The sequence below is a fragment of the Ptychodera flava genome, chromosome 18 (assembly GCF_041260155.1).
Source record: "Ptychodera flava strain L36383 chromosome 18, AS_Pfla_20210202, whole genome shotgun sequence".
NCBI lineage: Eukaryota > Metazoa > Hemichordata > Enteropneusta > Ptychoderidae > Ptychodera > Ptychodera flava.
Genome location: NC_091945.1, coordinates 15,165,794 through 15,191,649, shown reverse-complemented (window position 1 = coordinate 15,191,649; position 25,856 = coordinate 15,165,794). Strand labels below are relative to the sequence as shown.

Sequence of the window (25,856 nt, the reverse complement as noted above, 5' to 3'; positions counted from 1 at the left end):
GAAGTGGTTCAAAGGGGAAACTGAGTTTGTTGTTTTTTGTAAGCTGAGGGGTACTCAAATAACTTTCGGGTGTTGATGTTCGGCAATACTCGGAAGCGCCGAAAGTGCTGACCATAAGGCGCCATTTTCAAAGTACCAAAACAGTTGTGCAAGAAGATTTACTTACGTTTGTACCTCGTAAGAGCATCAACGGTAAAATGCTGTCGCCAACAAAGAGGCGTGAAGCTTTCTTGGAATCGGTAGACGACGAATGCCATGACAGATTTCTAGAATTTGTAAAACTGCACGTAAGTCTGACACGATTTTCTCCGATTCCGTACACGACCCAAGTTTTCTCCAAGTTGACATTAGTTGTGTACAGTACATCAATATCAGTCATCATGAAGAAGGTTTGGCGGTAACTTATTTACACATTTGACATATGTTTGACTGTCTGGTTTCGCCGTCCGACCCAAATACCCAGGTAAAACCTTGAGCTACAGCACTGTAGCTACCAAGGATGCTGCCTTCGTTGTCTTGCCCTGCGTACGATGCTTTACCTACGATGCTGTTCCCAGCTTTACATATGGCCTCCCACCACACAACAGGAACACAGCATCGTACGTACGCAGGGCTACATCATCCCAGCCAGGGACACTTGTGGAAATATTATTTCCATGATAATTGTGTATTTTATTTGTTTATCCGTGTTTACAAAGTGTTATTGTCATGGAAAAGGAAAATAATTAACTTTGACTGCCTTTAATTCAACCATGCATAGTAACGACTTAGCTAGATAACCTTTGAAAGTTTACAAATTAAATATGGCCTAACATTAAAATTATAAAATATAACAGTTTGTTGCAATTCAAGATTTCCTCCCTCTGGTAAAGTCAGTGTTTATCACTAAATTGCTGCTGTGTCCTTGAAAGATGGAGGTAGTCCTGGTGTGAAGACTAATCAACAACAGCAACTAAATGCTGTGACATTTCATTATTATGGAATGTGCTTTTATTCTGGGATTCTTATTCATTACTTTGTAACAGCATTCCAAGGAGTCGGACTTTGACTTGGCAGAACTCTTTCAAAGCTTGGATCGCACACGGATATCATCTATGTGGGATGGACTGTTTAAGCTCTGCAATGACACATTGATAAGCTCCCCCTTAGAAGTGGATGAGTTTGCTGAAGATAAGGATGAACTGCAACAGGTGAGGGTTGAAAGGTTGGTTGGTCGTGTCGCAACCCTTCCACCAGTAGAGGCAGTGCAGTGGATGTAAATACTGTAGTTATGTTTGTGATCAAGCAAGGGGGTCAAGAATTTCAGATTTCTGAAATTCTTAAATTGAGGTATGATGAATCTTCAGATGTTGACAACAGCAAATACCATATGTCACAAGTTGTAAATCTGTTAAAAAGGGGCAATTTTTTATCAACATTGTCACTGAACACAACTTTCAAAGGAGAAAAAAGCATCAGAATCACATAACGGTCACTATCAACTTTATCCCCGGCAGCGAGATCTCTGCCTGCATCTAGCAAGTGTGGAATGCCCACCTGTACCCACACATGTGGCAAGTGGATGCTTTATGATCTCTTTGTGATTCATTCAAGTAGAGTACATGCTTTATGAGTTATCTTTTACAAAACATTGCAATGTTGCTCATAAAGTAAAAGAAATCTTTGTTTATCTCAATTTTTTATGATGCCTATCATGCAATGCTACTATGTTGATGCAGCTATTTGCCTACATAAAGAGCTGTTCTTTTGTATAATTCCTATATATACTAGGCCGTCAACACAACAATTGCATGTCTTGATGGTATCCTAACAGTTGCTCTGTGCTATCTGCAATCCCAAGAAAAACCTGTGATACCACAGTCATTTGAAGAGGTGACTTCAGTTCTTCATGGTAAGTTACCTACTGAAGAGGTGATTTTCAAAATTCTTCCGTTACAATACTTTCATTTTATCTTTGTTATATGGTTTTGCCTCAACTTATACACATTAAATTCTTTTGAGCACAATCGTACTGTGGTTGATCTATAATAGCCGTAGAAGATATGCCACTTCATTCTACCTATTGTAGTCAGATTCCTGCAGATTTACCTGTATCTTGATCCAATTAAATAATGGAAAACAACGGATGAAATCAGTTTGCCATTCTCATTTACAAAAAAATTGTCCTTTTCTTGTTTTGGATTGTACAAGTCCAGTACTGAAATCTTGTTTCACAATATTTCTATGATTTTGTTTCATTTTTAGGAGTTCTGCTTGATTTTCCTAAGTCAGCAGACAAGCTACAGAATAATGTTGCAAGACTTTGTGAACTATGGTGAGCAGATTTACTGAGAATTGTCACCAATACTTTTCAAGATAAACTGAGGCTGTGCAGTGAAGTGTGAAACATGTTTGTAAAAGGTTCTTTAAAAACCCTGTGATGCAGTAGTAGTTTTACATAGCAATCATCAATGAGTTTGTGGTGAAAGTAGGATAATTTAATTAAACTTTATTCATAAATGTCAGAGTGGGCAAAATACTTTGCTTACTTTACTTGTCAGAGAATTTCTCAGGCAGTGTGTGTTGTTCACAAATCATGATATCATACTGTCAAGTTGATGTGTTGTTTCACTATTGTAGGTGGAGTAAAGAATTACCAAACAGAGAAGAAGTCATCAAGAATGCCTTCATGTTCTTACTGCGAAGGACATTGGAAAACTCACACGTAAGTAAACATGACGACATCTTTCTTGAAGATAGCAGCTTTTTCCATTCAGACATTTGCAAATCTGTTTGTCTATACACAAGTCTATTGATACACATTTTCCTGATGTTATGTGAAGTGAGTCCCCTGCAGTATAAATAAACTACTACTAATTTTATAGATGGCATATTGATACGACTGACAAGAGTGGGATAGGAAATTTGTTCCTGTAGATTTATTGCAAAAAGAATTTTCTTAGACCATAGCAAAATGAGTGCATTCAAAAAATGGTGTATATGTTTGTCGTATTATTTGTTGTTTTAAATGGAGAATAACAATAAGTGAAAAAAAGCTAAGAAGTAAAAAAATAAGCTATCCCAGGCATAATTTTATTGTTTTGCATTTTTCTATAAAGAAAATGTATGTACAATTCATTAGGTTAGTGAAACATGACAGAATATAAGCACGTGGGAGCCTGTCTGAGTAGATAGGAGTATACACAGCTACATGATTCAAGGCATGTTTACAATAACAGTAATCAATAGAAAAGTGGGTTTTCCAAAGCAGGAAGGAAACCCTCGTACTTTAATAAACTTTTTCAACACACATTATAATATAACATCTCACAAACAATTGAACCATTTCATGAAGACAGTGTACTGTTAATAGAGTATATTGACCTGTCTGTTTCAATTTTGACATTGCAGTTTGCTGATGTGAAGAGAGTGTATTCTCTGAGACAGTCTCTGCTATTGCATGATTTTGGTGCAAACCAAAGTGTAGAACTGAAACAAATGCTAGAACAATGCATCATCTCACCGGTTTACTTGAAAGCAGATGAAGTAAGTACAACTGGAGCAAAGTTTTTGGTGTCTTCTTTGCCAATGTTTTTGACCTTTGTATTGCTCTTTTGTTAAACGTCAAAGGCTTACATTTGCAGATAATAGTATGGGTGTATTCAACCTAGCAGAAAAAGATTTACAACGCTTACAGGCAAGCCTTGCCACTTCGATGCCTGGTATGCATGTTTTTTTACACACACTAAACGTTTTCATATCATTAACAGGAAGGAACCTAATGACTGGATTGTTTGTACAGGATAAACAACAGAAAACCGACATCGAAATATATCAGACATGTAAGCCTTGAGACAGATTACTATCACCAGTCTGGGGTGCAAATTAATGTCTTTACAACCAGACCAGTCATTAGGTTCCTTCCTGTTAATGATATAAAAAGGTTTAGTGTGTGTAAAAAACATGCATACCAGGCATCGAAGTGGCAAGGCTTGCCTGTAAGCGTTGTAATTTGATTGCAGTGCAAATCATTGAGTGCATTAAACAAAATGAAAAACATCAAATAAATGTAAGTGAACGTTTCAAAAGTGTATCCTTTCTTTACCAAGTTGAATTTTATGGAAAATCTTTTCTGTGATTTTGACATCTCTCAAAAATATGAGAAATTCAATTCCAAAATTTAAGATCCATATTGAAACTGTAGCGAGCATGAAACAGATTACTTTCCCAATGAAATGGCACTTGTGGAAGATAGTTTGATCTACAATTTATTGAAAATTTAGCATAGATATTAACTAAATTCAGTCTGATTACTGTAACTGCAAAATAGTTAACTATGCACAGGGACAGAAACAGTAAACAACAAAATAAAACAATCATTACTAAAGAATTCCTTAAAATCGCAATTTACTTTTTGTTTATACTAACCTTTGGTGTCATGATGGACTGTTCCTTCCTATAGGGAAGGCGTTTTCTTAGCTTCATATTTGGAATGAATCCGACTTTCATTGAACAACTTCATAAGACAATCAAGATGCAGATACCATCCTGCACCAAGTAAGTGATTCTTTGCCACATTACAATAGATCATCCAACCTTCATTGATTTTAATACCCATACACTGATCAAGTTGATAATAGCAAAACAAATATTTAGAAGCAGAGAAGCAGTATGCAGTTTATTTGGCATTTATTTCCTGAACTGTCTGTAAACCAAAATATTTGTATAAGATTCCTTACGCCGACAATGTTTTGATTTTCATTTCTGGTCTAGAACCATGATCAAGTCGTATGCTGAGATCTACTTCCGGGCATGGAGGGCTGCATCCGGACCCTACCTGGAAAAGCTGGAAGTGCACTGTATCCAGGATTACATGTACTGTGCAGTCCATGCTTCAAGATCTGGTGCCAAGTCCATGGCCAGTATCCTAAAGCAGGTATAAAGTCAGTATAATTGCCGTTAGGATTATGGAAGCAATTCAAAGCTATCTTTGAATTCTAGATTCTAGATTTGGTAACTGTCCTTTGTTCCATAGTAACACCATAAGTTTAAACTTTGAGGGCTACTGTTGGATGTATAAAATTAATTTTGAAGCAGTAGATAGATAGCTAGATAGATAGACAGACAGATAGAAGATAGATAAATGAATTAAACAAACAAACACAATTGAAAGGAAAATAAAAATAAAATCTGCCCTGTTGTCAGTTGAGACTAAATACACCTTTGAAGCAGACTTTCAGGAAAGAGAAAGTTCACAAAGCTGTGTCCAAATGAAGGGTTGTAATTTTCTAAGCCTTTTAGCTTTTTTGTTTTCGTGTAGATCATACAGTTGAATGCTTTCATCAAATCTGAAAATTAAATTTCAAGGTGGCTTCTATGTTACAGAGGTTTGCATTGACATTAGACAAACTAGACATTGTCTAAATCGAGGTGTTGTCAACACTATCAGGTGCAATTATCAGCTAAGCAGTAACAGCACCACATACCTCGATGCACTGTCCAAATCATATCACTTGCTTTCAGTTGTAGTTGTTTTGACTATGTCTGACCTCCTACAAGACAATGTTTCAACTTTGGCAGAGTTTATTTCTCTGTAATCGACTGGAATTACTGCTCAGCTGATAATTACACCTGACAGTGTTGGCAACACCTCAATTTAGACAATATGTCTCGTTTGTCTAATGCCAATGCTTCAAAGCAAACCACTGTATCACACCACTCACTGATTTCATCTGTCTCATTTCAGTTTATGAGTCACTTTCACCAACAGAAGAAACATCAAGGTGTTGATGCTATGTTACTCAGACTGTATGAACCTATTATCTGGAGAGCTTTGAAGGTAAGAAAATACATGTACATGATTTCCAGAGGTGGAATCTATTTTCATGCCATGCTAGCAGGACTGCAGAAAACTGGGCCCGTGCTAAGGGTTGTACAATAACATTATCTAAGGGGGTGTGTTTGTGTTTATTCACAGTGAAAGGTACCTTTAGGCAAGCAATTCTACCCCAAGGGGAGGCCCAATTTTTTTCAGGTATGCCAAAATGGCAAATATTAAATAATATTCTCTGCAGCTATTTGCCTAGAAATTATCCTGCTTGGTTTTACTCTAAAACAACATAAAGGGCATTCTTTAATGGATAATTTGTTATTTTTTGCATTGAAGCCCCACTAGCTGTAACTCTTGAAATTTGTTGACCTCAAAATATCTTCCTATTCTCTCCTTGTTTTCTCTGAATTCCATCCTCTGAAAGGATATGTGCTTTAAGTGCATCAGGAAACTTTTCCTTTGTGAAACATTTGACAAATAAATTCAAATTTTAATGGTCATTTTGATCTCCCACCATTTTTAAAAATTGGTAACATTAGGCCAAAAAAAAAGAAGAAATGTTTCTGGTCAGGCCTTTCTTTAAAAAATGGTGCGGCGACGCGGTTTTTTTTTTTTTTTTTTTTTTTTTTTCCTCCTCCTCAAGGGAGGGAGCAGGGTCAGTTAAAGCGCCAAAGCTTAGCGGCTAATTTGCATAATCACTTGCACATCATTAATTTATATTTGCATATGGATGTAAGCTTGCACATGCATCCACACATACATGTACACTCACAACAAATGCAATGGTAACACAAAAGTGTGCAGTTTGAACATCATGGAAACTCTTTATTACACTTAAATAAATCATCATAGTATTGTAATTACAATTGCAATTAAAACAGAAGATTCAGATTGAAACTTTGAGAGCAAGAAATGGTTCGTCTCATTGGAGTTTCATTAATACATATATTGCTAATAAATTGTCAAAACTTGCCAACAAAGAGGAAAATTCACAAGTTTAAGCTTAACACAATTCAAATGCAATTGAATTTTATATCATTTTTGAACGACAAATTCCGCGAATAATTTTTCATCACGGGGATAGATTTCAACCAGCGGCCCCCCCCCCACTCCCCGCATAACTTCTACTTCCACTGAACATCGTCGTTCGATTCTTGATTTTAAAAATACCACCAAGATGATCACAAGACATGAACTTAGTACAACTAGAATCCCTCGAAAATCAGGTGTAAAATCTTTCAGAGAACGTGTCAGAGTGGAACCACACGCGACGCCAGGATCAATGTCAACACGTTATGAACCTGTCGACCAACATGGCCGCCGCCATATTGAAATTTATGCAATGTGAACTCGATCGCGATCGTGATCGTACTCAGACAAAACTCATCGTTGTACAATCATAATCAACCTCACCAGTCAACTCTTGTTTTTTTGCGGTCCATTTCGTTGATCAAAGCATGGGAATGTGATCAAAGGCCCTGCTAGTGCTACACCGCCTACCTCTGTGAACACTTGTCCGCGATGTATACTGTCTTTGTTGGTCGTAATAGTCGTTCTGGAATGAAAATTTGTGAACAACCCAGCCGATTCTTCTATTGTTTTAACGTTCCTCTCAACACTTCCGGACAGCTTATCTGATGCATACCATACTTCACACCTTCCACTCTTTCACCAGGTTAAAAGTTGCAGTGAGCGCTTATGTGTAGACAATGCAGGCATCAGCTGGTAGCTACGCAGAGCGTGTGCACTAAGGATGGCGGGAATATTTTAAAGCGTAGCGGGGAGAATCAAAGCGTAGCGGGGGGGGGGGGGAGGCGAAAGCGTAGCGGGACCGCTATGGCCTGGGGATAACACTGAGTTTGGTAATTTTATCAATATAGTACCATTTAAACTGTTCATGCAGTCACTGATCATGTGCCCCAAAGAATTTTCTTTCTCTTCAGCCGTTTTGGTTTGGTGTTATAGTAATCATTATGTAGTTTGCCACACAGCCGCCGGCCTCAAACCAGGAAAAAAAAAGGGTGACACGCTGTTGTTAAAGTGACGCGCGCGCTGACCAGAAACATTTCTTTTTTTTTTTTTGGCCTTACAAAGGAAACAGAATAAACTGTTGCAGTTAGAAACGTTCACCCCTATGCATTACATTGGACTACGCTGTGCAGTTTATGTGAAGATTTCAGTACAGATATGCACAGTATCCATGTTTTTTGCTTTTCCACATGGTGCTGCAATTTGTAATGTTTGGGCATACATTTAATCATTCAACATTGCATATACAGTTCCAGCGAGTAGTTAATAATAAGTGTATGCACACCTAAATTAGTACATTCTCGCAAACTTATTTTAGGTTGAAAATAAAATCATAAAATAATGCTAAAAGATAGAGCTAGTGGGACTTTACCCCTTTTCCTGCCAGACAGTAATAACTGTATCACTTCCCCATCAGCCAAGTCAGTAAAAAGCGGTATTGAGCCAAACATGACGTATTTTCACCCACTTGGCTGGTATGTTATAGCATCTTTTGTCCAAAAAATCAACTTTACAGTATTATGTTTTCAACAGCCTTTAAATGTACAGTGTTATGTTAAAATACATCATATGGAATACGTTAACGTTAGTTAATAATAAGTGTATGCAGACCTAAATTAGTACATTCTTGCAAACTTATTTTAGGTTGAAAATAAAATCATAAAAATATGCTAAAAGATAGAGCTAGTGGGACTTTACCCCTTTTCCTGCCAGACAGTAATAACTGTATCACTTCCCCATCAGCCAAGTCAGTAAAAAGCGGTATTGAGCCAAAACATGACGTATTTTCACCCACTTGGCTTGGTATGTTATAGCATCTTTTGTCCAAAAAATCAACTTTACAGTATTATGTTTTCAACAGCCTTTAAATGTACAGTGTTATGTTAAAATACATCATATGGAATACGTTAACGTTAGTTAATAATAAGTGTATGCAGACCTAAATTAGTACATTCTTGCAAACTTATTTTAGGTTGAAATAAAATCATAAAAATAATGCTAAAAGATAGAGCTAGTGGGACTTTACCCCTTTTCCTGCCAGACAGTAATAACTGTATCACTTCCCCATCAGCCAAGTCAGTAAAAGCGGTATTGAGCCAAAACATGACGTATTTTCACCCACTTGGCTTGGTATGTTATAGCATCTTTTGTCCAAAAAAATCAACTTTACAGTATTATGTTTTCAACAGCCTTCAAATGTACAGTATTATGTTAAAATACATCATATGGAATACGTTGTGTTTCATTAATTTTAACCATCTTGACCTGGTGGTGAAATATGGACTTGGCAGGAAAAGGGTTAAAAGAAATTTATCATACTCAAATTTAATTCATACAGCATTTTGTAAATGTTTATCTTGCATTGTCTATCTCAGGTTGCCAATGGTGGAGTCAGAGCCAATGCTGCATCATTGCTGCTTGATGCATTCCCTCTAGAAGATCCCAACTCTGGAACTGCCAAGAACGATGAACTCATACAGAAACAATTTGATGCTCTACAGGTAATATAGACTACTCTTGGTGTAGAAAGGTAGAAAAGCAAATCCATGTCATTTAAGTAGTTCTTCACAAACAAATACAAGAAATGTCTTTCTCATTGTAAAGTTTTTGTTTTACTTGTTACATGCTTAAACAGTAAAATGCACCTTTCTTTTTTTTTCCAAATTTTGAGAAAAAATTTTTATTTGTTTGAATTGTTCTTCAGTGAATTAACACATTTTGTAAGAAACTGTTGTATAAAGTAAATTACCCGAAAAAATTAAAGCGTATGCTGTGATTGATTACCAGTTTATCAAAGAAACAATTTGTAATTCTTGCAAGTTTTCTGTTGCTGTACAACAAAGAGTGATTTTGTGAGTTTGTTTTGTTTTGTTTTACAAAAGTTAGACAGTCTAATAAATATATGTAACTCTTTTAGAAGTTTTGGAAATATATCCTAGTCTATGATGCAACGGGAAGTTCATTTCAGTAAAACAATTTTATAATCTTCTTGACAGAGTTTATTGGAAGATCCATGCCCATTGGTGAGAACCATAGGTGTGCAAGGGATCTGTCGTGTCACTAGTGTCTTCTGGGAGTTGATACCCTCGGCAACTGTCCAGGTGTTGCTGACCAAACTGGTCAGAGAGATGGCGTATGATTCAGCGTCCAGTGAAGTCAGGGCCACCGTCTTCAAGGTATGTATGCACCCATTCTTTCACACTTCGCTTTTTTCTTGCAAGTACTGGTCCATAATGTGTGTCATTCAAGCAGTGGATAATTCTACTCATGCAATTGCATGGAATTGGTAAATGCAGTGATTGAAGTCAGACATTTGTTTCTGTGCTTGGCATGCCAAATGGCAAAATATGAGAACCAAATTGATTGTGAGAGCTTTTTGCATGGAGGTGGTGAGATAGTATTGAAGGATCCAAGTTTTCTCTCTTGCAAATCCACGTTTATTCCCTCGCTGTCCCAAAGAAAAGGTGAAAGTGGAAATTTTGATAACACCAGAAGTAATTTGACCAGTGTGCCCTCTCAGCTAAATTGACTTGCCACTACCGTAAAATGTTTACTCTGACAGAAGGCAATTTACACTTTACTTGTACTAGTGTAGAGCTGATACAAATGAATTTCCAGAAATTCTTGAACTTACTCAAAGCATTTGTGAGTTTAGAAGACAAGGAGACGCTGAGTATGGCATGATGTCGCATTTGACCTCTTATTTTTATGCTCTGAGCTTTCCTGGACCGACTGACTTCATAAAAGTTTATTCAGTGCTTGTTTCACTTGTTTTAACTGAAATTGACCATAAGTGTAATTTGATTTTTCCATATTTAAAGGGCCTGTCTTTCCTTGTGAGTAACCATCTATGTCACGGTTACCTGAATGCTCTGTTACCAGAACTTAAGAACTGCATCCATGACACTGCTGAGAAAGTCAGGTTGGCTTTCATTGAACTGCTGTTGAAGATCAAAGGCTTGAAATCCATCAAGGTGAGGGCGCTGTTCAGTTCAAGTTATACTACTTTACCGTGTTTATCTGGCTGGTTCTCAGTTATCAGGAACAGTACCTGCATGAGGCGTGGACAATGATAAACATATGCCAAGTGCTCTATCCTGCAGATAGAATGTTATCCCTTGAACCAGTTGACCTAGAGTTAGTGCTGAACTAGAGAAAAACTGTCTGCATCCATTGTTGTGTCGCTATAAAATTCTTAACATTTTAAACCACCGCCAAAATTGTCAGCAGTTCCACTGAAGAAGAAGGAAAAAAGTGATAGCACTAGGGACTGACATATAAACATGACTGCAATAGTAAATGATTTAACATAAAACCTGAAAAAAACACACTTCTAGGAGTTGATGCATATATCCTGTAGCTCTTTATAAATTCAAAACTGCAGAAGAAAGACACCTTTTGTCAAAGTTAGTGTTTTGATGTTAGCTAAATATAAGAATAAGTATAGGTTTTTGTAATTACTACATTTATCATACGTTTTGATATGTGCATATAGTTATCCCATTTATGTGTCATTGCTAAACATTTTTCCTCGTCCCTTATTCCCAAAATCCTTGATTGATACTTTCAACCAATTCAGCTGGTGCATAATTACTACCCACAAATTCCTGCTTTGTCAAGTTAAATTTCTCAAGTATTGTTTGGCTTTGGTCTCTGTATTTATTTCCAGTTCTGGCATATAGTGCCCATGGAATGGTTGCTGGCACGGATGGAGCTGGACTCGCCATCCATCGTACGTAGACTGGTACTGCTGGTCTTCAATTCATTCATGCCATCAGACAGGGAGGGCACTGTCCAAGTCAGCAGATGTATCTCACTGCTGCAGATGAACCAACTTGCAGCGCGCAGATTCTACCAATATGCACACAAGGATATGCCTCTATCCACCACAGGTAAACTCAAAATGTACAGTCACCAGTGTGGAGTGGATTATTGCTGTAACAATGTTTTCATTAACATGTTAATGAGCAGCATGGTTTATTGCACAACAGCAACAATAACACCCTCTTCATAACCATATGTCTGCAGGATTCATTCATACACATTTAACACAATCTGAAACTTGATCTACCAAAATGATGAGAACTAACACATTTCATATCTCGTAGTTCAGGGCGTTTACACTGTTGCAAATTCCAAGAAAAGTTGAGGACTTCACTGAGGTTGTATCCCCTCATGGATTAAAAAAATAATTGATGGGCAAAGTTTTTGAATCGCTGTCAATTCTGTATACTGTAAATGAAAATATTCTAATCACTTTTCAATATCTCAATGGAAATAATTCTTTATTCTTCAAATTCAGTTGTATTATTATGCTAAAGACTCAAAGAAAGATAGCCGAGTTTGGGGGGGGGTGGGAGCACATGACATGAAATTTGTTCTAACTTTTCCTCATTACGTATTTGGAACAGTCAAGTTTATGGTGTACCTATGTCATACTGTGTCCGCCTGGGTGAAGGAAAAACAGCCAGACGATGATGATGATGATGATGACGATGAAAACGATATGAATGACACCGAAGAGAAAGAAAATGAGTCTGGAATATCAGATAATTTATCTGTGGAGATTGTTGAGGGAATGCTGGAAACCATAGCTATACTCTGGGCAGCCATTGATGTCAGCTTACAGAAGGTAAGAATGTGTTTGGCAAAGCTGTATTATACTGGGTCCAGTCTTACTAGTGAGTTATCTACTTTAACAAGGGTGCTTTTCATGATATATAAACAAATGTATCACTGTACCCTCATAACCTCATAGTATAAATAATATTGTAACAGGGTTTAGCATTATTAAATCTTTCAATAGTTTGTCTATGGCTGTTTTTGTTGAAATAAAGTTTGCACAGAGCCTAAATGGTTGAAATCTGTGTTACACGTTGACTTCTGTACCTGTACCAATGAACAGATGTTTGACAACTTTTCGTATGCATGACAATATACTTTGATCTTCTTACTGTCATATTTCAGTAGAGCCACATTGTTTTCTGTTTAACCCTTTCACCACCATGGTTTGTCCCAAATCCATTGTTTTCTATGGTAAAGTTGGACCTGTACACAGGGAACTGGGGGTGAAAGGGTTAAAGTTGGGTCATCACAAGGGAATGTAGGGGTGAAATGTCTTGTTGTGATGTGCTCTTTCCTTCATAGTTTGTGATCAAGTATACTATCAAAATTGGTGATAGTGGCTTACTAGTGTAAATATTACCCTCATATTAATTGTTTTTGAAACTCAAATATGGAAACAATTTTAAGAAACAAACTTATTTTAATTCATTTTTTTTCAAACATATATTCCTACCGTACTCGTCCGAGTATAAGCCCCCGGTTCGGCAACACTAAACAGCGGTAAAACTAGGGGAGGGGCTTATACTCAAGCAACCCCATGTTATCTGGCATGGACGCTTAATTTATGCTAATTTTATGCACGATTTTTTTCAACACCACTCGATCTCTCTATCGCTTTCAAAATCAACTTACACATCCAAAGAAATTGATTGTACAATCTCTGAATACAGAAGTGACATTTTGGTGAAATTTCAGCGTCGAAGAAAAACCCCAAACTTGAAACAAACACGTCATGTATGCTGCTGATCAACAGTAATGTGAACAGGCATGCATTGCCTACACGGAAAGGCAACTCAATATTCCAGTATCAAACTGTCTACATCTTGTGAAAACAACAACATAGCAGTGAAAATTGTAATAGTCACCAGGAAAAAGTCTTCACAAATGAAAGGATAATTGCTTCAAACAGAAGAAACTGCATGTTTCAAGCATGAAAACATCGTGGCCGTGAATGAAAATAAACAATGGCGCACGTGAGTGAGACTATTCTATTTAGGCGATAGGGGTGAGCAGGGTCAAAGAATCAAGTTAGTACTGGGAAAACGAGTCATTTTCCTTACGATGTTGTCAAGGGAACTCCAGTTTCCCATTGTTTTAACATCTTTTAATAGTTTCTTTATTATCTAAAAGTAAATTTACCAAGTTAAATAACCAAATATACTCTCTTACCTTTCTGTCTTTGAGTTACACTAGGATAGGGGCTTATACAGGGATGTAATGCATTTTCTAAAATCCTCTGAAATCAGTAGTGGGGCTTATACACGAGCAGGGGCTTATACTCGGACGAGTACGGTATATTTATTTTTCATTGCAGTCAGAAAACAAGACCTTGAAAGAGAAAATGATCAAGAAATTCAGCCATATGCTTCCGACTGCCATTGCAATTATTGAGGTTGGTAATCTGTCGTAATATTCATATTTGCTGGTTTACATTACTTGCTACATCATTGCAATGTTCCAAATAAGAGTAATCAACAAATAAATAGAGACAGACATCCCTTGAATGTCCAACTGTTGTTATACAGAATGGTAATACAGATCCCGGTGTTTGACTGTTTTGCCGTTTGTTCCAGCTAAATATGCATAGCATTGAAAGATCAGCCAGTGGTGAATGCTGTTTTGTACTTGGCCATTCTGAAGTTTGCGAAGTTTTTTCCTCCCTAGCAGATTATAAAGCACAGAATATCATCATGCTACAAACATTTTTTTCTATCTGGTTTTAACCCTTTGACTGCTGTAATTTTTCCCGCCAAAATTTGAATGCAATATTTTACCAATTTTTGTGAACTTTTCTGTAAGTTTTTTCATAATTTTGGACCAAATGGCTATCACATTTCATCGACTACAGTCTTTTATCAAAATTTTAGCAAAAATCAAAAAAATTGGCTGTGGTATATAAAAGTGACAAAAATAAAACTTTTGCGCCTGAAGGGTTAAACATATCCATATGGTACATAGCCTTTAGAAGTTGTTCTTTTAGAGCAAAGCTTTCTATTTTTACCCCTGTTTTTCTTTGTTGTATTGTAACACATTTATGATTATGAACCTTACAGAGTTCCCGTGCTTTGAGTGCCCTGATAATGATTGCAGGATACTTGCCAGCTTCCTCTCTGCCATATTTCAGGTAAGTTCTGATTATAGAGATGTCGATTTGGGGTGAAAGAAGTGTGTGAAGAGATGTTCCATTGCATGTACACAATTTAGTTTTTACAGTATCACAGACACTCAAATCTTTGTAACAGTCTGTACCTCATAGTCTTTATGAAGGAAAACTGACTATTAGTGAGGTGCTGCCAAAGATTAAAATTGGATATAAAGACTGGGTCAACTCACAAAAGTTTCTCGTATGACAACAGATATATTTTACAGCCTGGGTGTGTCAGCATTCTTTGGAGTAAAATTCTGATATGTAATATGAATGGATTAAGTTTAAGATGTTTGGAAATTTAAATTTTATTATTTTGACTGGAGTCAAGTTTGATAATATTCTACGTTGTTTTGAACTCACCGAGGTATACACTGAAATAGAACACCTCTACCAGATGTTTCACATTTGGTTGAAACCCATATCTCCACTGTGTGATCTCACAGAAGACTTTTGTTTCCTCCCCTGAGCAGTCGGAGTTGTCTGTCCAAGCTGAAGGCGCTGACCAAAGATGCCAAGGAGGAGTATTATGGGATGCTGCTGGACTGTATGTGTAAATGGTGTAGGACATCTGATGTCTTTGAACTCATCACAGACTGGCTGAAAGCTGGCTTCAAGGCTCAGCCTGGTGCACCACCCTCTGCTTCAAAGGTAGGATCTGTTGCAATAGGCTCACTGATTAGTAGGCAGGATCCAGTGTGGTACCACTGTTTGCTACAGCCCTCTTCAGTGCTGATCCCCCAGCAAAATAGTAATTTTGAGACGTGAGAATATTCAAATGATGCTCAGTTGTATAAATCAGTGATCAGTTTATCATATTCTTCCCCCTTTTTTCAGTACATATTGTCAAACTTTATAATTGCAAAGGATGAATTACATATAACAGTAGAAGTCAAAAAGAAGCCACCGTTTGTGACTAAGTTGTCGTGAAGTGTGCTGTTTTGGTGATTTACATTGTGAGAACAACCTATCATTTGATACGTGAACTTGTTGGCATACCATGCAAAATTTAAAAGACACATTGTCTTACGTATGCCAAAAATGTGATGTGTCTGTGTAGTGGGATACTAGGCGTAATACAGTTTTTTCTATGATGTGTTTTCATATACAGTCCAAACAAAAGGCATCTGGAAAGTCAGTGAAATTCAATGAACCCGTGCAGCCACAGCCTGAGTTGGCGTTAAAATTCCTGACAAGGATGATGAAGAAGACTACGACGAGAACTGCTGTCTTACAAGGTGCAAAGGAAGAACTCCAAGAAGTTGCTATGCTCTTGAAGTCATCTATGGTCAGTTTTTGGATTCCCAAATGGAATCGTTGAAATTGTAAAGGTCATCTACAAATGTAGTGATTCAATACCCTTGAAGATTATGTTTTGACCTGTCACCGAGGGACACCTTGTATTTTGCTTGTTGTGTACCCCTCAAGTTTCTCGTAATTCGCACTGTTACGAATATGCTGGGAAATATGTATTGAGTTGGTGATTTTGTTTGAGAAGATTGAATACAGTTTTGATGTGTTGACTCCTCAAATCTCCTCAGTTTAAAAACAGGTCAACAGAATTTGATATCTAACAACTTCATAGCTGATGAAGAAATTGATTTCAATGAGTCTATTATTGATATACTGGTATCCAGCAACCCAATTTAGAAATTTCATTTGAAAACATAATTGACTGTATAAAAGGGATACATTTCACACCAGCTATGGCAATTTCTTATTCATAATGCATCTCTTGGTTGTTACAGAAATGTATTGAGAGGAGACTGCTGTACAATCAAGCATTGTCTGAGCTGACAAGTGATGAGTTTCTTGTCAGTTCTCTTTGTTCTTACTACAAGCTACAAGTACATCTGAATGCAGAGGTAAAGTTGTATATTAGAATTCTCAATGTTCAAAACTTCCAAGGTAAATAGTCACAAAAGTCATGGAGCTTGAATCATGTTTCATCGCTATAACATGATGCTGTGTGAGAATGGTCTTTGTCACCTGAATGTTCTTTTCATCAGATATTTACACTAGTTTTATTACAATTTTTGTGGCGTGATCGAGTTTAAGACATTTCATGTCAAGTTTCTAATTTGCAAAGGACAGTTATTAACAAGCAGAAAATGGCGGTTTAAGTTTTTGTTTATTTTTTGTAATGACTCCAACATTAAGGCATCATTACAGAGAATGATATGAAGTAAATATAAAGAACCGCTCATAACCAATTTGCTACTGTTATGTCATTTATTTACACCAAGAGGGAAACGTCACATTTCTACTGTAATTACTTGGATAATAAGAATAATAAGCGTAGACAATCAAAAGGTTCAACACCTTTTAATCTAATACTTAACATTCTTTTATTTTGTTGAATTGAAATCATGAAGAACGAGACGAGAGAGGACCTTACCAGAGCCTTTGGTGAATTGGTAACATGGGCTGGTGTGGAGTTGATACCGGCGTTGTCTAGGAAACCGGACACTGCACAAACCCAGCCACCAAGGTCAGCATCCAAGAGGAAAGCCAAGGATATGCAACAAACGGATGTTACACAGTTTGCAACTGAACTTGTGCAGGTATTGTGCTGGTTTAAGAGTTCAACTGTTTTTTGCCAAAGTCATTTCCATAGATTATGTGAGAACACTGTAAAATTGAACCAAGAATTTTGCTCACTGACTCAACAAAGTTATCATTATCGCATATTAATTCATAATAATTGAAGTAGTTTACAGCTACCTGTACACATATCAGTGTATGTACCTTCCATAAACAGCGCCACCTATGTTAAAATTGTTTCAAAAATCAACCGCTCGTTTGTAGAATATTCAGGGTATACCAAGATCTATACTTGCATACATTTGTTAGTCAAACATCCTTTGTGGGCAAATGGGCCTGCTACATATGATTTGCTTGTGATTTATTTACACTAAAATTGTGCAAACATACTCTGGAGCCAATGACACTGAGGAAAGTTGAAATTTTGGTTCTGAGATAGTACTCACTTTGTTCCATAATATTGTACATGTAACTACATCAATTCATTCTTCAAATTTCAGTACTGAAGTGAGTCCTCATCACTTGGAAAAGTAGATGGCAGCTCTAGTATTCCATCAGCTCTATGGTCTGTCTCTCTCCCATTCAGTGTCTTGTACATCGTCTGTCTGTACCCGGTATATCTCTCTGTCTGTCTCTTTCTTATGTTTTGTTTGTATTATTTTGCAGAATCTACTAAAGATTACCAATGAGGTGATACTGCTGGGTTCATGCAATTGTGAAGATTTGGCCAGTCTGACCGACTTCTGTCAACAGCTAGTCAGGACTGGTAGGTGATAATGTCATGTATAAGATATCTATCCTACTGAAATAGTGAAAGTCTGCTCATTGAAATATTCACTCCTGTATAAAATGATAGGCAGTCAGTCATTTCCTTTGGTTTACCTAGGTGTCTGCAGTCATATATGGAGTCAGAAAACTCGTATTTACATCTGTCCACATTCTATGTACATACCATTTTGTGTGTCTGTGATAGTCTGCACAAACAGAATTGAGGTAAACTCAATGTGGTCCTGTTGCATTGTTTTATCATCCCAGTTAAATAATGATCATTCCATTCCAATGGCATTCAATGGCCGGGCCCACTGGATTTATTGGCCCAAGGCCCCCCCCCAGCCCAAAAAACAAAAAACAAACAAAAAACAAACAACAAACACAACAAACCCAAAACAAACATATAAACAAAACAAAAACAAAGAAATTGGTCCCATAACTTTGACAAGTAAGTTTTCCAAAAGTTACAAATACATACGCACATATTCAAGTATATTACAAGATCAAATTGGCTGATTTGAGCGAAATTTAATTACAAAGTTTAATTTACTATATTTACCAACAGATCAGAGTGCTGAGTTTCTGCCTGTGTTGACCAGACTTCTGTACCAGATGACCCAGTACTGTAACCTTGTCAATGATGATGAAGAGACCGCCATGACCAACTGTGTGGTGATCCTGCTAGGAGAGATTGTCAAGTCACTGGCCAAGTTCTCACGTAAAAATAGTGACAGTTCTGCCAGTGTCAAGGAGGTATGAAAAAAACTGTTCATTTGCACTTGCTGAATGATCATGACTGTCAAAAGTATGGTTGATGGAAAGTTGACATTATGTATCCTGCCACCCCTACCGTTTGGTTTAACCTCATTGTGTCAGTGTTAAATGTGGATCTTTCTACAGGATAACAGGGTTAAAGGGAGTTAGTGAGACTAGATAATTTGCAAGCACAGACTTGGATTGCATCACGCTGCAAATATGTTTGATGTGATACTTGTAGCAACAAAGGATGTAACATGACCCAACAGAAAATTTTCTTTAGTAAGGTCAATTGTCCGATGCATTGCAATGATAATATTTATAGATATCTCCCTGACTTATCAGTCTGCACGACGACCGGGCTTTTCCGGTACCATTGCATGACGGGTAATATAGGCAAGAATGGCGTCTTTCAGTGGCGTCATTGAAAGTAAACAAAAGCCAGCAATATCGCCAAAATAAAGACGCGGTTTTCTCATAAACTAAGGTATATTTTCACTGTTTTTGAGATGGTAAGTGTCGGCTATAGGTCTGAAGAATATTGTCGACAAATTTTTGGCAATATACATATTTTAAAATATAATTTTATCAATTTTCAATTGGGTAGCTAAAATTACTTGATTTTGAACGAACTCAACTTTCAAAACTTGTAATTTTTGGTCTAAAGAGACAATCCCAAACTATGCCGATTAAACGTACCCCATTGTCAATGTAAACGTAAAATAAAGTCATCTGGGTCACTAGACACGCGATCGTTGGCAGAAATGGAGCGAATTCACGTGTGTGAATATAGGGCAAAATACGAAATGTTGTCAATTTTGTGGCATAATCCTGCTGTTGAGCACAACGCTGCTTGAAAAAGGCTGCAAGTGTCACTTTTTGCATAGCTTCCACAGTACGGTAAACGGATGCTAAAGTCCCGCCCGCTCGGCTGGTGACCTCACTGCACGAAGAAATGGAGGGTACATTTCTATGGGGTTGACAGGACCTCTCTTTGAAACTTTGTAATTTTTGGTCTAAAAATCATGTAGACAATTTAGTATGAAAAATAAGGCCTTTAGGTATTACTAATGTTTAAAATGATTAATCGTTTCTGTGGTTCATTAAAATGTGTTCTCAGCACAGTTAACTTTTGAGCGAAACAATGAAAAACCCTAAAATTTTCAAGCCGATTATGTTCCACCTTAGTACCGTCAGACTAATGCAAACCTCTCCAATCGGCAATGTTTTGCTCCTGGCAAAATACAACTTCATGTTACTCATCGGGGGCTTGCCCCCTCGTCGGTAATTGCTCTGATTGACACGATTTCGAGGAAATTGCAGTGAAAACCATTGATTGACACATGTCAAATCCCAGTCGTAAGGGCGCAAAGCCCGGTACTAGCCAATCCCTTCCACTTTCTTGAATGCAGCTTAGCTGATTATTATTGCCCTCAAAGTATGACTCATCAGCTATGCCTTAATAAGGTAAAATAGGCGTAGATAATCAAGAAAACACAGGCTAATGACGTGGCGGGGAAAATCGCATATGTCGTAAACAAATGCTCATGAATAGTATCACATGACATCTCAAAGCTGCGCCTATTGGTTTAGAGGCTAGACATAATGAGGTCATGCATAATGAGCTGTCGTGTATTACTCACTCGTGCGTGCTCATTCATAGCTTCACCGGCGAGCCACTCGAAATGCACAAAACTTGCACAATACGGAATAACTCGTCGGCGTATGAGCACATTTTCTGTATTAATGTAATGTAATAGAGGTTGCTAATTACAACAGCATTCAGAGGTAAACTTGTGGTAGCCCGTATTTGTTGAAAAAATCCCAACAACTAAAATTTCTGTTGATCTCACAACTGGTCTGCGATCGCAGGCAGTGTTGCAAGTGTACGTTCGATCAAAGGGTCATACTGCTGCCCGTCACTGCCCTACAGGCAATTTACCTTCCAATATCTGTAATCAGTCGATATCTCTGTACCTGTGCCCATTACACTCTGTAAAACCAAACAAAATAATAGTCCCAGCCGTCGTTTTTCCAGCGAGTGTCAACGATCATCTGTGGTATGTCCATGCAACGATGATCGTATCCGGTATCCACACTTGAAGTGACACTGCCCGTCAGGAAATTATATGGATGACAGTTTTGAGACAGGATTCAGTAATTGTGAGTAAAAAGAGACGCATATTTTGTAGCTTTCTATAAATGTGGTAGTACTCTTTCGGGCTGGTACACAGCAGGGGCTAAACAGCAGCTCTTTGGTGTTTTAGACATCGAATCTTGACAGTACGGCAGTCGACGGGTAGTTGGACCGGTCGGGATGTTCATGTGATCGCTACATTTAGACCTTTCAATGTAGGTTCGTTCAAACAAAGCCATTTTTGTACGGTTTGTACCTATCTTTATTTCTACTCTAGAAACATCATTAGCTTTAAATTTGATCAGTAACTTTAAGAACCATGTGAGTTTCTTGTTCTAATGTTTTGATGTTGTAGCATCGACAGCGGTCAATCCCGTCGAAGTGTCAACCATTTATGCGGAGGGTGGGAAATTTAACTGTCATAGAACTCGTGCATACTGAGGTTGTCAACGTCTTCAAATCATCAAGAAAATAATTATTTTAATTGAATAAATTACGAACAATATCAAATTATTGTGAAATATCTTCATATGATGAAAAAAATTAATTTTTATTTTTACCCTAGCGATTGAACCCACCCATTAAAGAAAATGGTTTCTAACATAATGTCACACATGCCAATCACCCTACAACACCCAATCAAATCGCTGGTACCGGCCACACCTCAAAAGCCGGGTTATCGTGCAGACTGTATATAATCTTGTTTAGATTATCTTTACTTAAAAAAGTCTAGGAGTGTGTCACATTGCAATAACATATTTTTTCACTGCTGTTTTTCTCATTTGACAGTTATTTGACAGCGTGTCAGCCCTATCTCATGTACTAGGATGCTGTGAGCAATATCAGACGTTGAATCCACAGCTAAGACAACACATCATGGCACCTATCATGACGGCAGTGGTGGCAGACATCACTAACACACTCAGAAAGGTAAACAAATCAAGTGGAGGGTGTCCACTCTGCAACTGAAACTTGTTAGATGACAACAAAGAAATGATACTCTGTGGGTGCTATACTTAGGTTTTAATTGGAAAAATTCTATAAGTTTGACTTTTTTTAGAAAAGTGAAAAAGTCCTGCTCTGAATTCTAAAATGTTTTATCAGCGTAAAAGCTCATCAGGAGCAATGTACCAGTAAGAAATACATTGTTTTTCTATTGCTTTGATTGGTCTCATTAATCGTATTCTATGAAATGTTAATAATCATATCTAATTGAAGTAGATGGGAGATGGCTGACATTTCAATACAATATTACGTTGGCCATGTATGTTGATTGGATAGGTAGTCAGGCCAGAGGAGAGCAAATGTTCATATCCTCTGGTTCAGAAAAAAAAGACGCATGGTGTTCTCCTTACTCAGTACGCCCAAGAGATCATGTGATGGCGGTACAAACATATTGTCATGTAAAAATATCTATGAACAGGTGGAAATTAAACATTTTTGTGCTCGCTTGTGCTCATGGTTTTGTATGTACCGTGGTCCATTTGAATTCTGGATTTATTGCATTGTGTCTTGGATTTGTGACTGGCAAAAATTAAAAATGTCTAACTTTTAATCTTCCTCTTTAATTCTCAACAGTATCCTGAATTCTTAGCCAGGGACAGTGTGAGTGAGTTGCCGACACTCTCAGCCTTTCTTCTCGGAATTGTTTGCAGAACAAAAAAGATGATCAGGTGAGTTGCCTACATACCGATTCTTGAATGCATGCAACAGTTAACTTGAGTAGTTTCTGTGTTGTGTGGTAGAAAACAGGTATTTCACATCGTAATTTTTTTCAGTTCATTCAGAAATGATCAGCCAAGATTACCATGTATGATTTTCAGCTTGTGCATTTTCTGTATGCATGGAGATCAAGACATTGACAATGCTGCCGACTTTCCAGACATTTAAACACAAGACTTGTGAAGTGATTGAAATAACTTCTGTACTGAGCATTTGCAATTTCAGTTTTATATTATAAAAGGTGTCCCCTGTACTCTACAAAACTTACAAATTTCCTGATTTCTATAAACTCACCTAAACTCAGAATATATCATGTTGAATAGAAGAAGTACATTGTGGGATAGCATAAGTGTGCCAGGCAACAAAAATCTGTGTTTATAGGAAATTATATCTTGGTTAATTGTTATCATTTAACCCTTTTAGTGCTGTATTTTTTCTCACCAAAAATTTTAGTGCAACATTTTACCAATTTTTATGAACTTTCCCTTATTTTTCTGATAATTTTGGACCAAATGAGCACAGTATTTCATCAACCACAGTTTTTTATCAAAATTTTGGCAAAAACCTGACAAAAATTGACAGAGGTATATTTTATAGAGGCGCCAAAAATTGACTTTGGCGCTCAAAGGGTTCAGAATATTTTTATCAAAATGTCTTAGCAAATGTAGAAATAGATTGTTTTCATGAGCCAGTTGATAGTGAAAGTATAAAATCACCCATTCTTGTCTCAGTTTCTTTGTATCAGAGTTACAGCAGTGTGTGTCAGCCGGTGCATTGGGTACATTACAACATTATCTAGCCGTGGTTCACATATTACATGCACTCAGTAAAGGTGGGTACTCTCAATCAGATATTTTCAAAATGTTGTGAATTTGTTTTCTGAAACTCTTTTTCTCTGATTTAACATCATTCCCATACATTTTGAGAGAATATACAATCATTGATGTCATCGTCATTTTACTGGACAGAATGAATTACTCACCAATCTGTGTGATGCTTCCTCTTCTGAAAATTGTCCCTTGTGTAGAATATGAAATAAAGGTTTTCTCTGGTAATTGATTGACAAAGTTTTCAGTAACCATGCCCCTGGCTGCCCATATTTGTACCATTTACACCTTTCACCATCAAAAGTTTGGTATATCCCTACTGTTTGCAGAGAAGGTGGATGGAGCTACATGCAGGAAATGGGGGGGGGGAGCAGAAGGGGCTAACATCTGAATTCTCTCTCCCCTGAAGGACAAAGGGCTTTGTCATCCTCGAATATAGGTATATTTTGATGTTCCAATTCTCTGGAGCACTTACTGTGGACAATACAGTCAGACAATCTGAAATCAGAACCTTGTAGTTTCACATGAGCACATCAACATTTAAAAGCGACATGTATTGCATCATTGAACCATCATTTCATTTACATCAATGGATTCTTAGTGCAGACTAAAGTGACGATGGATGGATGGGTAACCTACCCACTGTAGCACCCTGTCAAACAATGGATGGATGGGTACCTACCCACTGTAGCACCCTGTCAAACAATGGATGGATGGGTACCTACCCACTGTAGCACCCTGTCAAACAATGGATGGATGGGTACCTACCCACTGTAGCACCCTGTCAAACAATGGATGGATGGGTACCTACCCACTGTAGCACCCTGTCAAACAATGGATGGATGGGTACCTACCCACTGTAGCACCCTGTCAAACAATGGATGGATGGGTACCTACCCACTGTAGCACCCTGTCAAACAATGGATGGATGGGTACCTATCCACTGTAGCACCCTGCCTAACAATGGATGGATGGGTACCTACCCACTGTAGCACCCTGTCAAACAATGGATGGATGGGTACCTACCCACTGTAGCACCCTGTCAAACAATGGATGGATGGGTACCTACCCACTGTAGCACCCTGTCAAACAATGGATGGATGGGTACCTACCCACTGTAGCACCCTGTCAAACAATGGATGGATGGGTACCTACCCACTGTAGCACCCTGCCTAACAATTGGTGATGTGTAACCTCAATCTTTGTGAAACGTGTTTGCCATTTTCAGGTCGTCACACAGTGAGCAACATCAAAGACTGTCTTCTTGTCACCCAGCAAGACTTGGAAAATATGGAATTTACTGAACATGAGGAGGAAGAAGGTGAAACCCAGGAAAGGTGAGTCTGTTCAGTAACCTGGAGCAGAATTCCTCTTTTCTGTGACAATTTTGGTGAAAACTTGGTGTCATGAACCATGCCCATTAGAAACTCTTTTATTTATGAGAAATACTAATATTTTCATAGATGCATAACACATCTATGAATTAAAACCTAACCATTTGTTTTTTAAACGTTTTACAAATTATTCTTTTTGGAGTCGTAGCCTATGAGCAAGCAGTTTCACACTAGTGCCACCACAGTTCAGTCAGAGAAATATTTGAATCAAGTTTGCAGGATGTATACATATTGAAGCTGGCACAATAGTAATCAAGTGCTTTCATCGACTGATCACAATGGACATGCACGGCTTTGTGATGATGAATTCATATTCATGCATAAACCAGGTCATAAGGTGACAAACTATTAACAACGTCTTTTTTGTCTCCTTTTATTTTTGACAGGAAAATGTTTAAATCAACAGTAAAACTTACCAAGGAAACATTAGAATCAATAGGAGCTGTTGCCTAGGAGATAGATAATCAATATCAACACTCCGTTTCTATGTTTAGAGACCATTTGCGGACGTCTGATTAAAATATGTCAATATTATCACAAATTAATATGTAGTCATCTATATATATCATATTATTTCATTTTATAATCTCATATATTGTGACTTTGTATCAGTACCATTGAAATGATATAGCTCACAAGAGTTTGAGGAATAGTTTGGAACTATTATTTTCTTTGGAACAATACAATGGAAGTGCTTTGGAATCAACTTTATTGTACATGTACTTCTAATCCCTGAAATATCTATGAAATGCTAAAGTATGCTTGCTTGTAGCATTAATTGCCACTGCCATAGTCAGTGTAGATTTATCATAAACTGGATGAATAAATCCAAATTCATAGCTTTGTTGTGAACTTGTAGTTATTTTGTTTCTGTTGA

At 37.4% G+C, this 25,856-nt stretch overlaps 1 protein-coding gene across 1 annotated transcript; it reads left to right on the top strand.

Moving 5' to 3' along the window:
* The first annotated feature begins 87 nt into the window (after nt 1-87).
* Nucleotides 88-25,818, top strand: LOC139116950 (condensin-2 complex subunit G2-like). The gene is made up of 27 exons (XM_070679692.1): nt 88-287; nt 1,026-1,190; nt 1,771-1,891; nt 2,245-2,314; nt 2,620-2,704; nt 3,391-3,525; nt 4,442-4,536; nt 4,753-4,915; nt 5,726-5,818; nt 9,214-9,339; nt 9,835-10,014; nt 10,660-10,812; nt 11,508-11,730; nt 12,250-12,470; nt 13,998-14,075; nt 14,737-14,807; nt 15,302-15,479; nt 15,940-16,116; nt 16,577-16,693; nt 17,204-17,392; nt 18,039-18,138; nt 18,709-18,896; nt 21,826-21,966; nt 22,615-22,709; nt 23,490-23,590; nt 24,814-24,922; nt 25,366-25,818. The coding sequence occupies exons 1-27, from the start codon at nt 198-200 to the stop codon at nt 25,430-25,432; spliced, it is 3,531 nt and encodes a 1,176-aa protein (XP_070535793.1). The 5' UTR covers nt 88-197; the 3' UTR covers nt 25,433-25,818.
* Nucleotides 25,819-25,856: the final 38 nt, after the last annotated feature.

Bases quoted from the DNA above. Each gene is read 5' to 3' on its own strand.
- LOC139116950 (XM_070679692.1), top strand. From the start codon at position 198: ATGCTGTCGCCAACAAAGAGGCGTGAAGCTTTCTTGGAATCGGTAGAC. The intron at 2,315-2,619 runs GTGAGCAGATTT...TCACTATTGTAG, and splicing joins GCAAGACTTTGTGAACTATG to GTGGAGTAAAGAATTACCAA. The intron at 23,591-24,813 runs GTGGGTACTCTC...TGCCATTTTCAG, and splicing joins ATTACATGCACTCAGTAAAG to GTCGTCACACAGTGAGCAAC.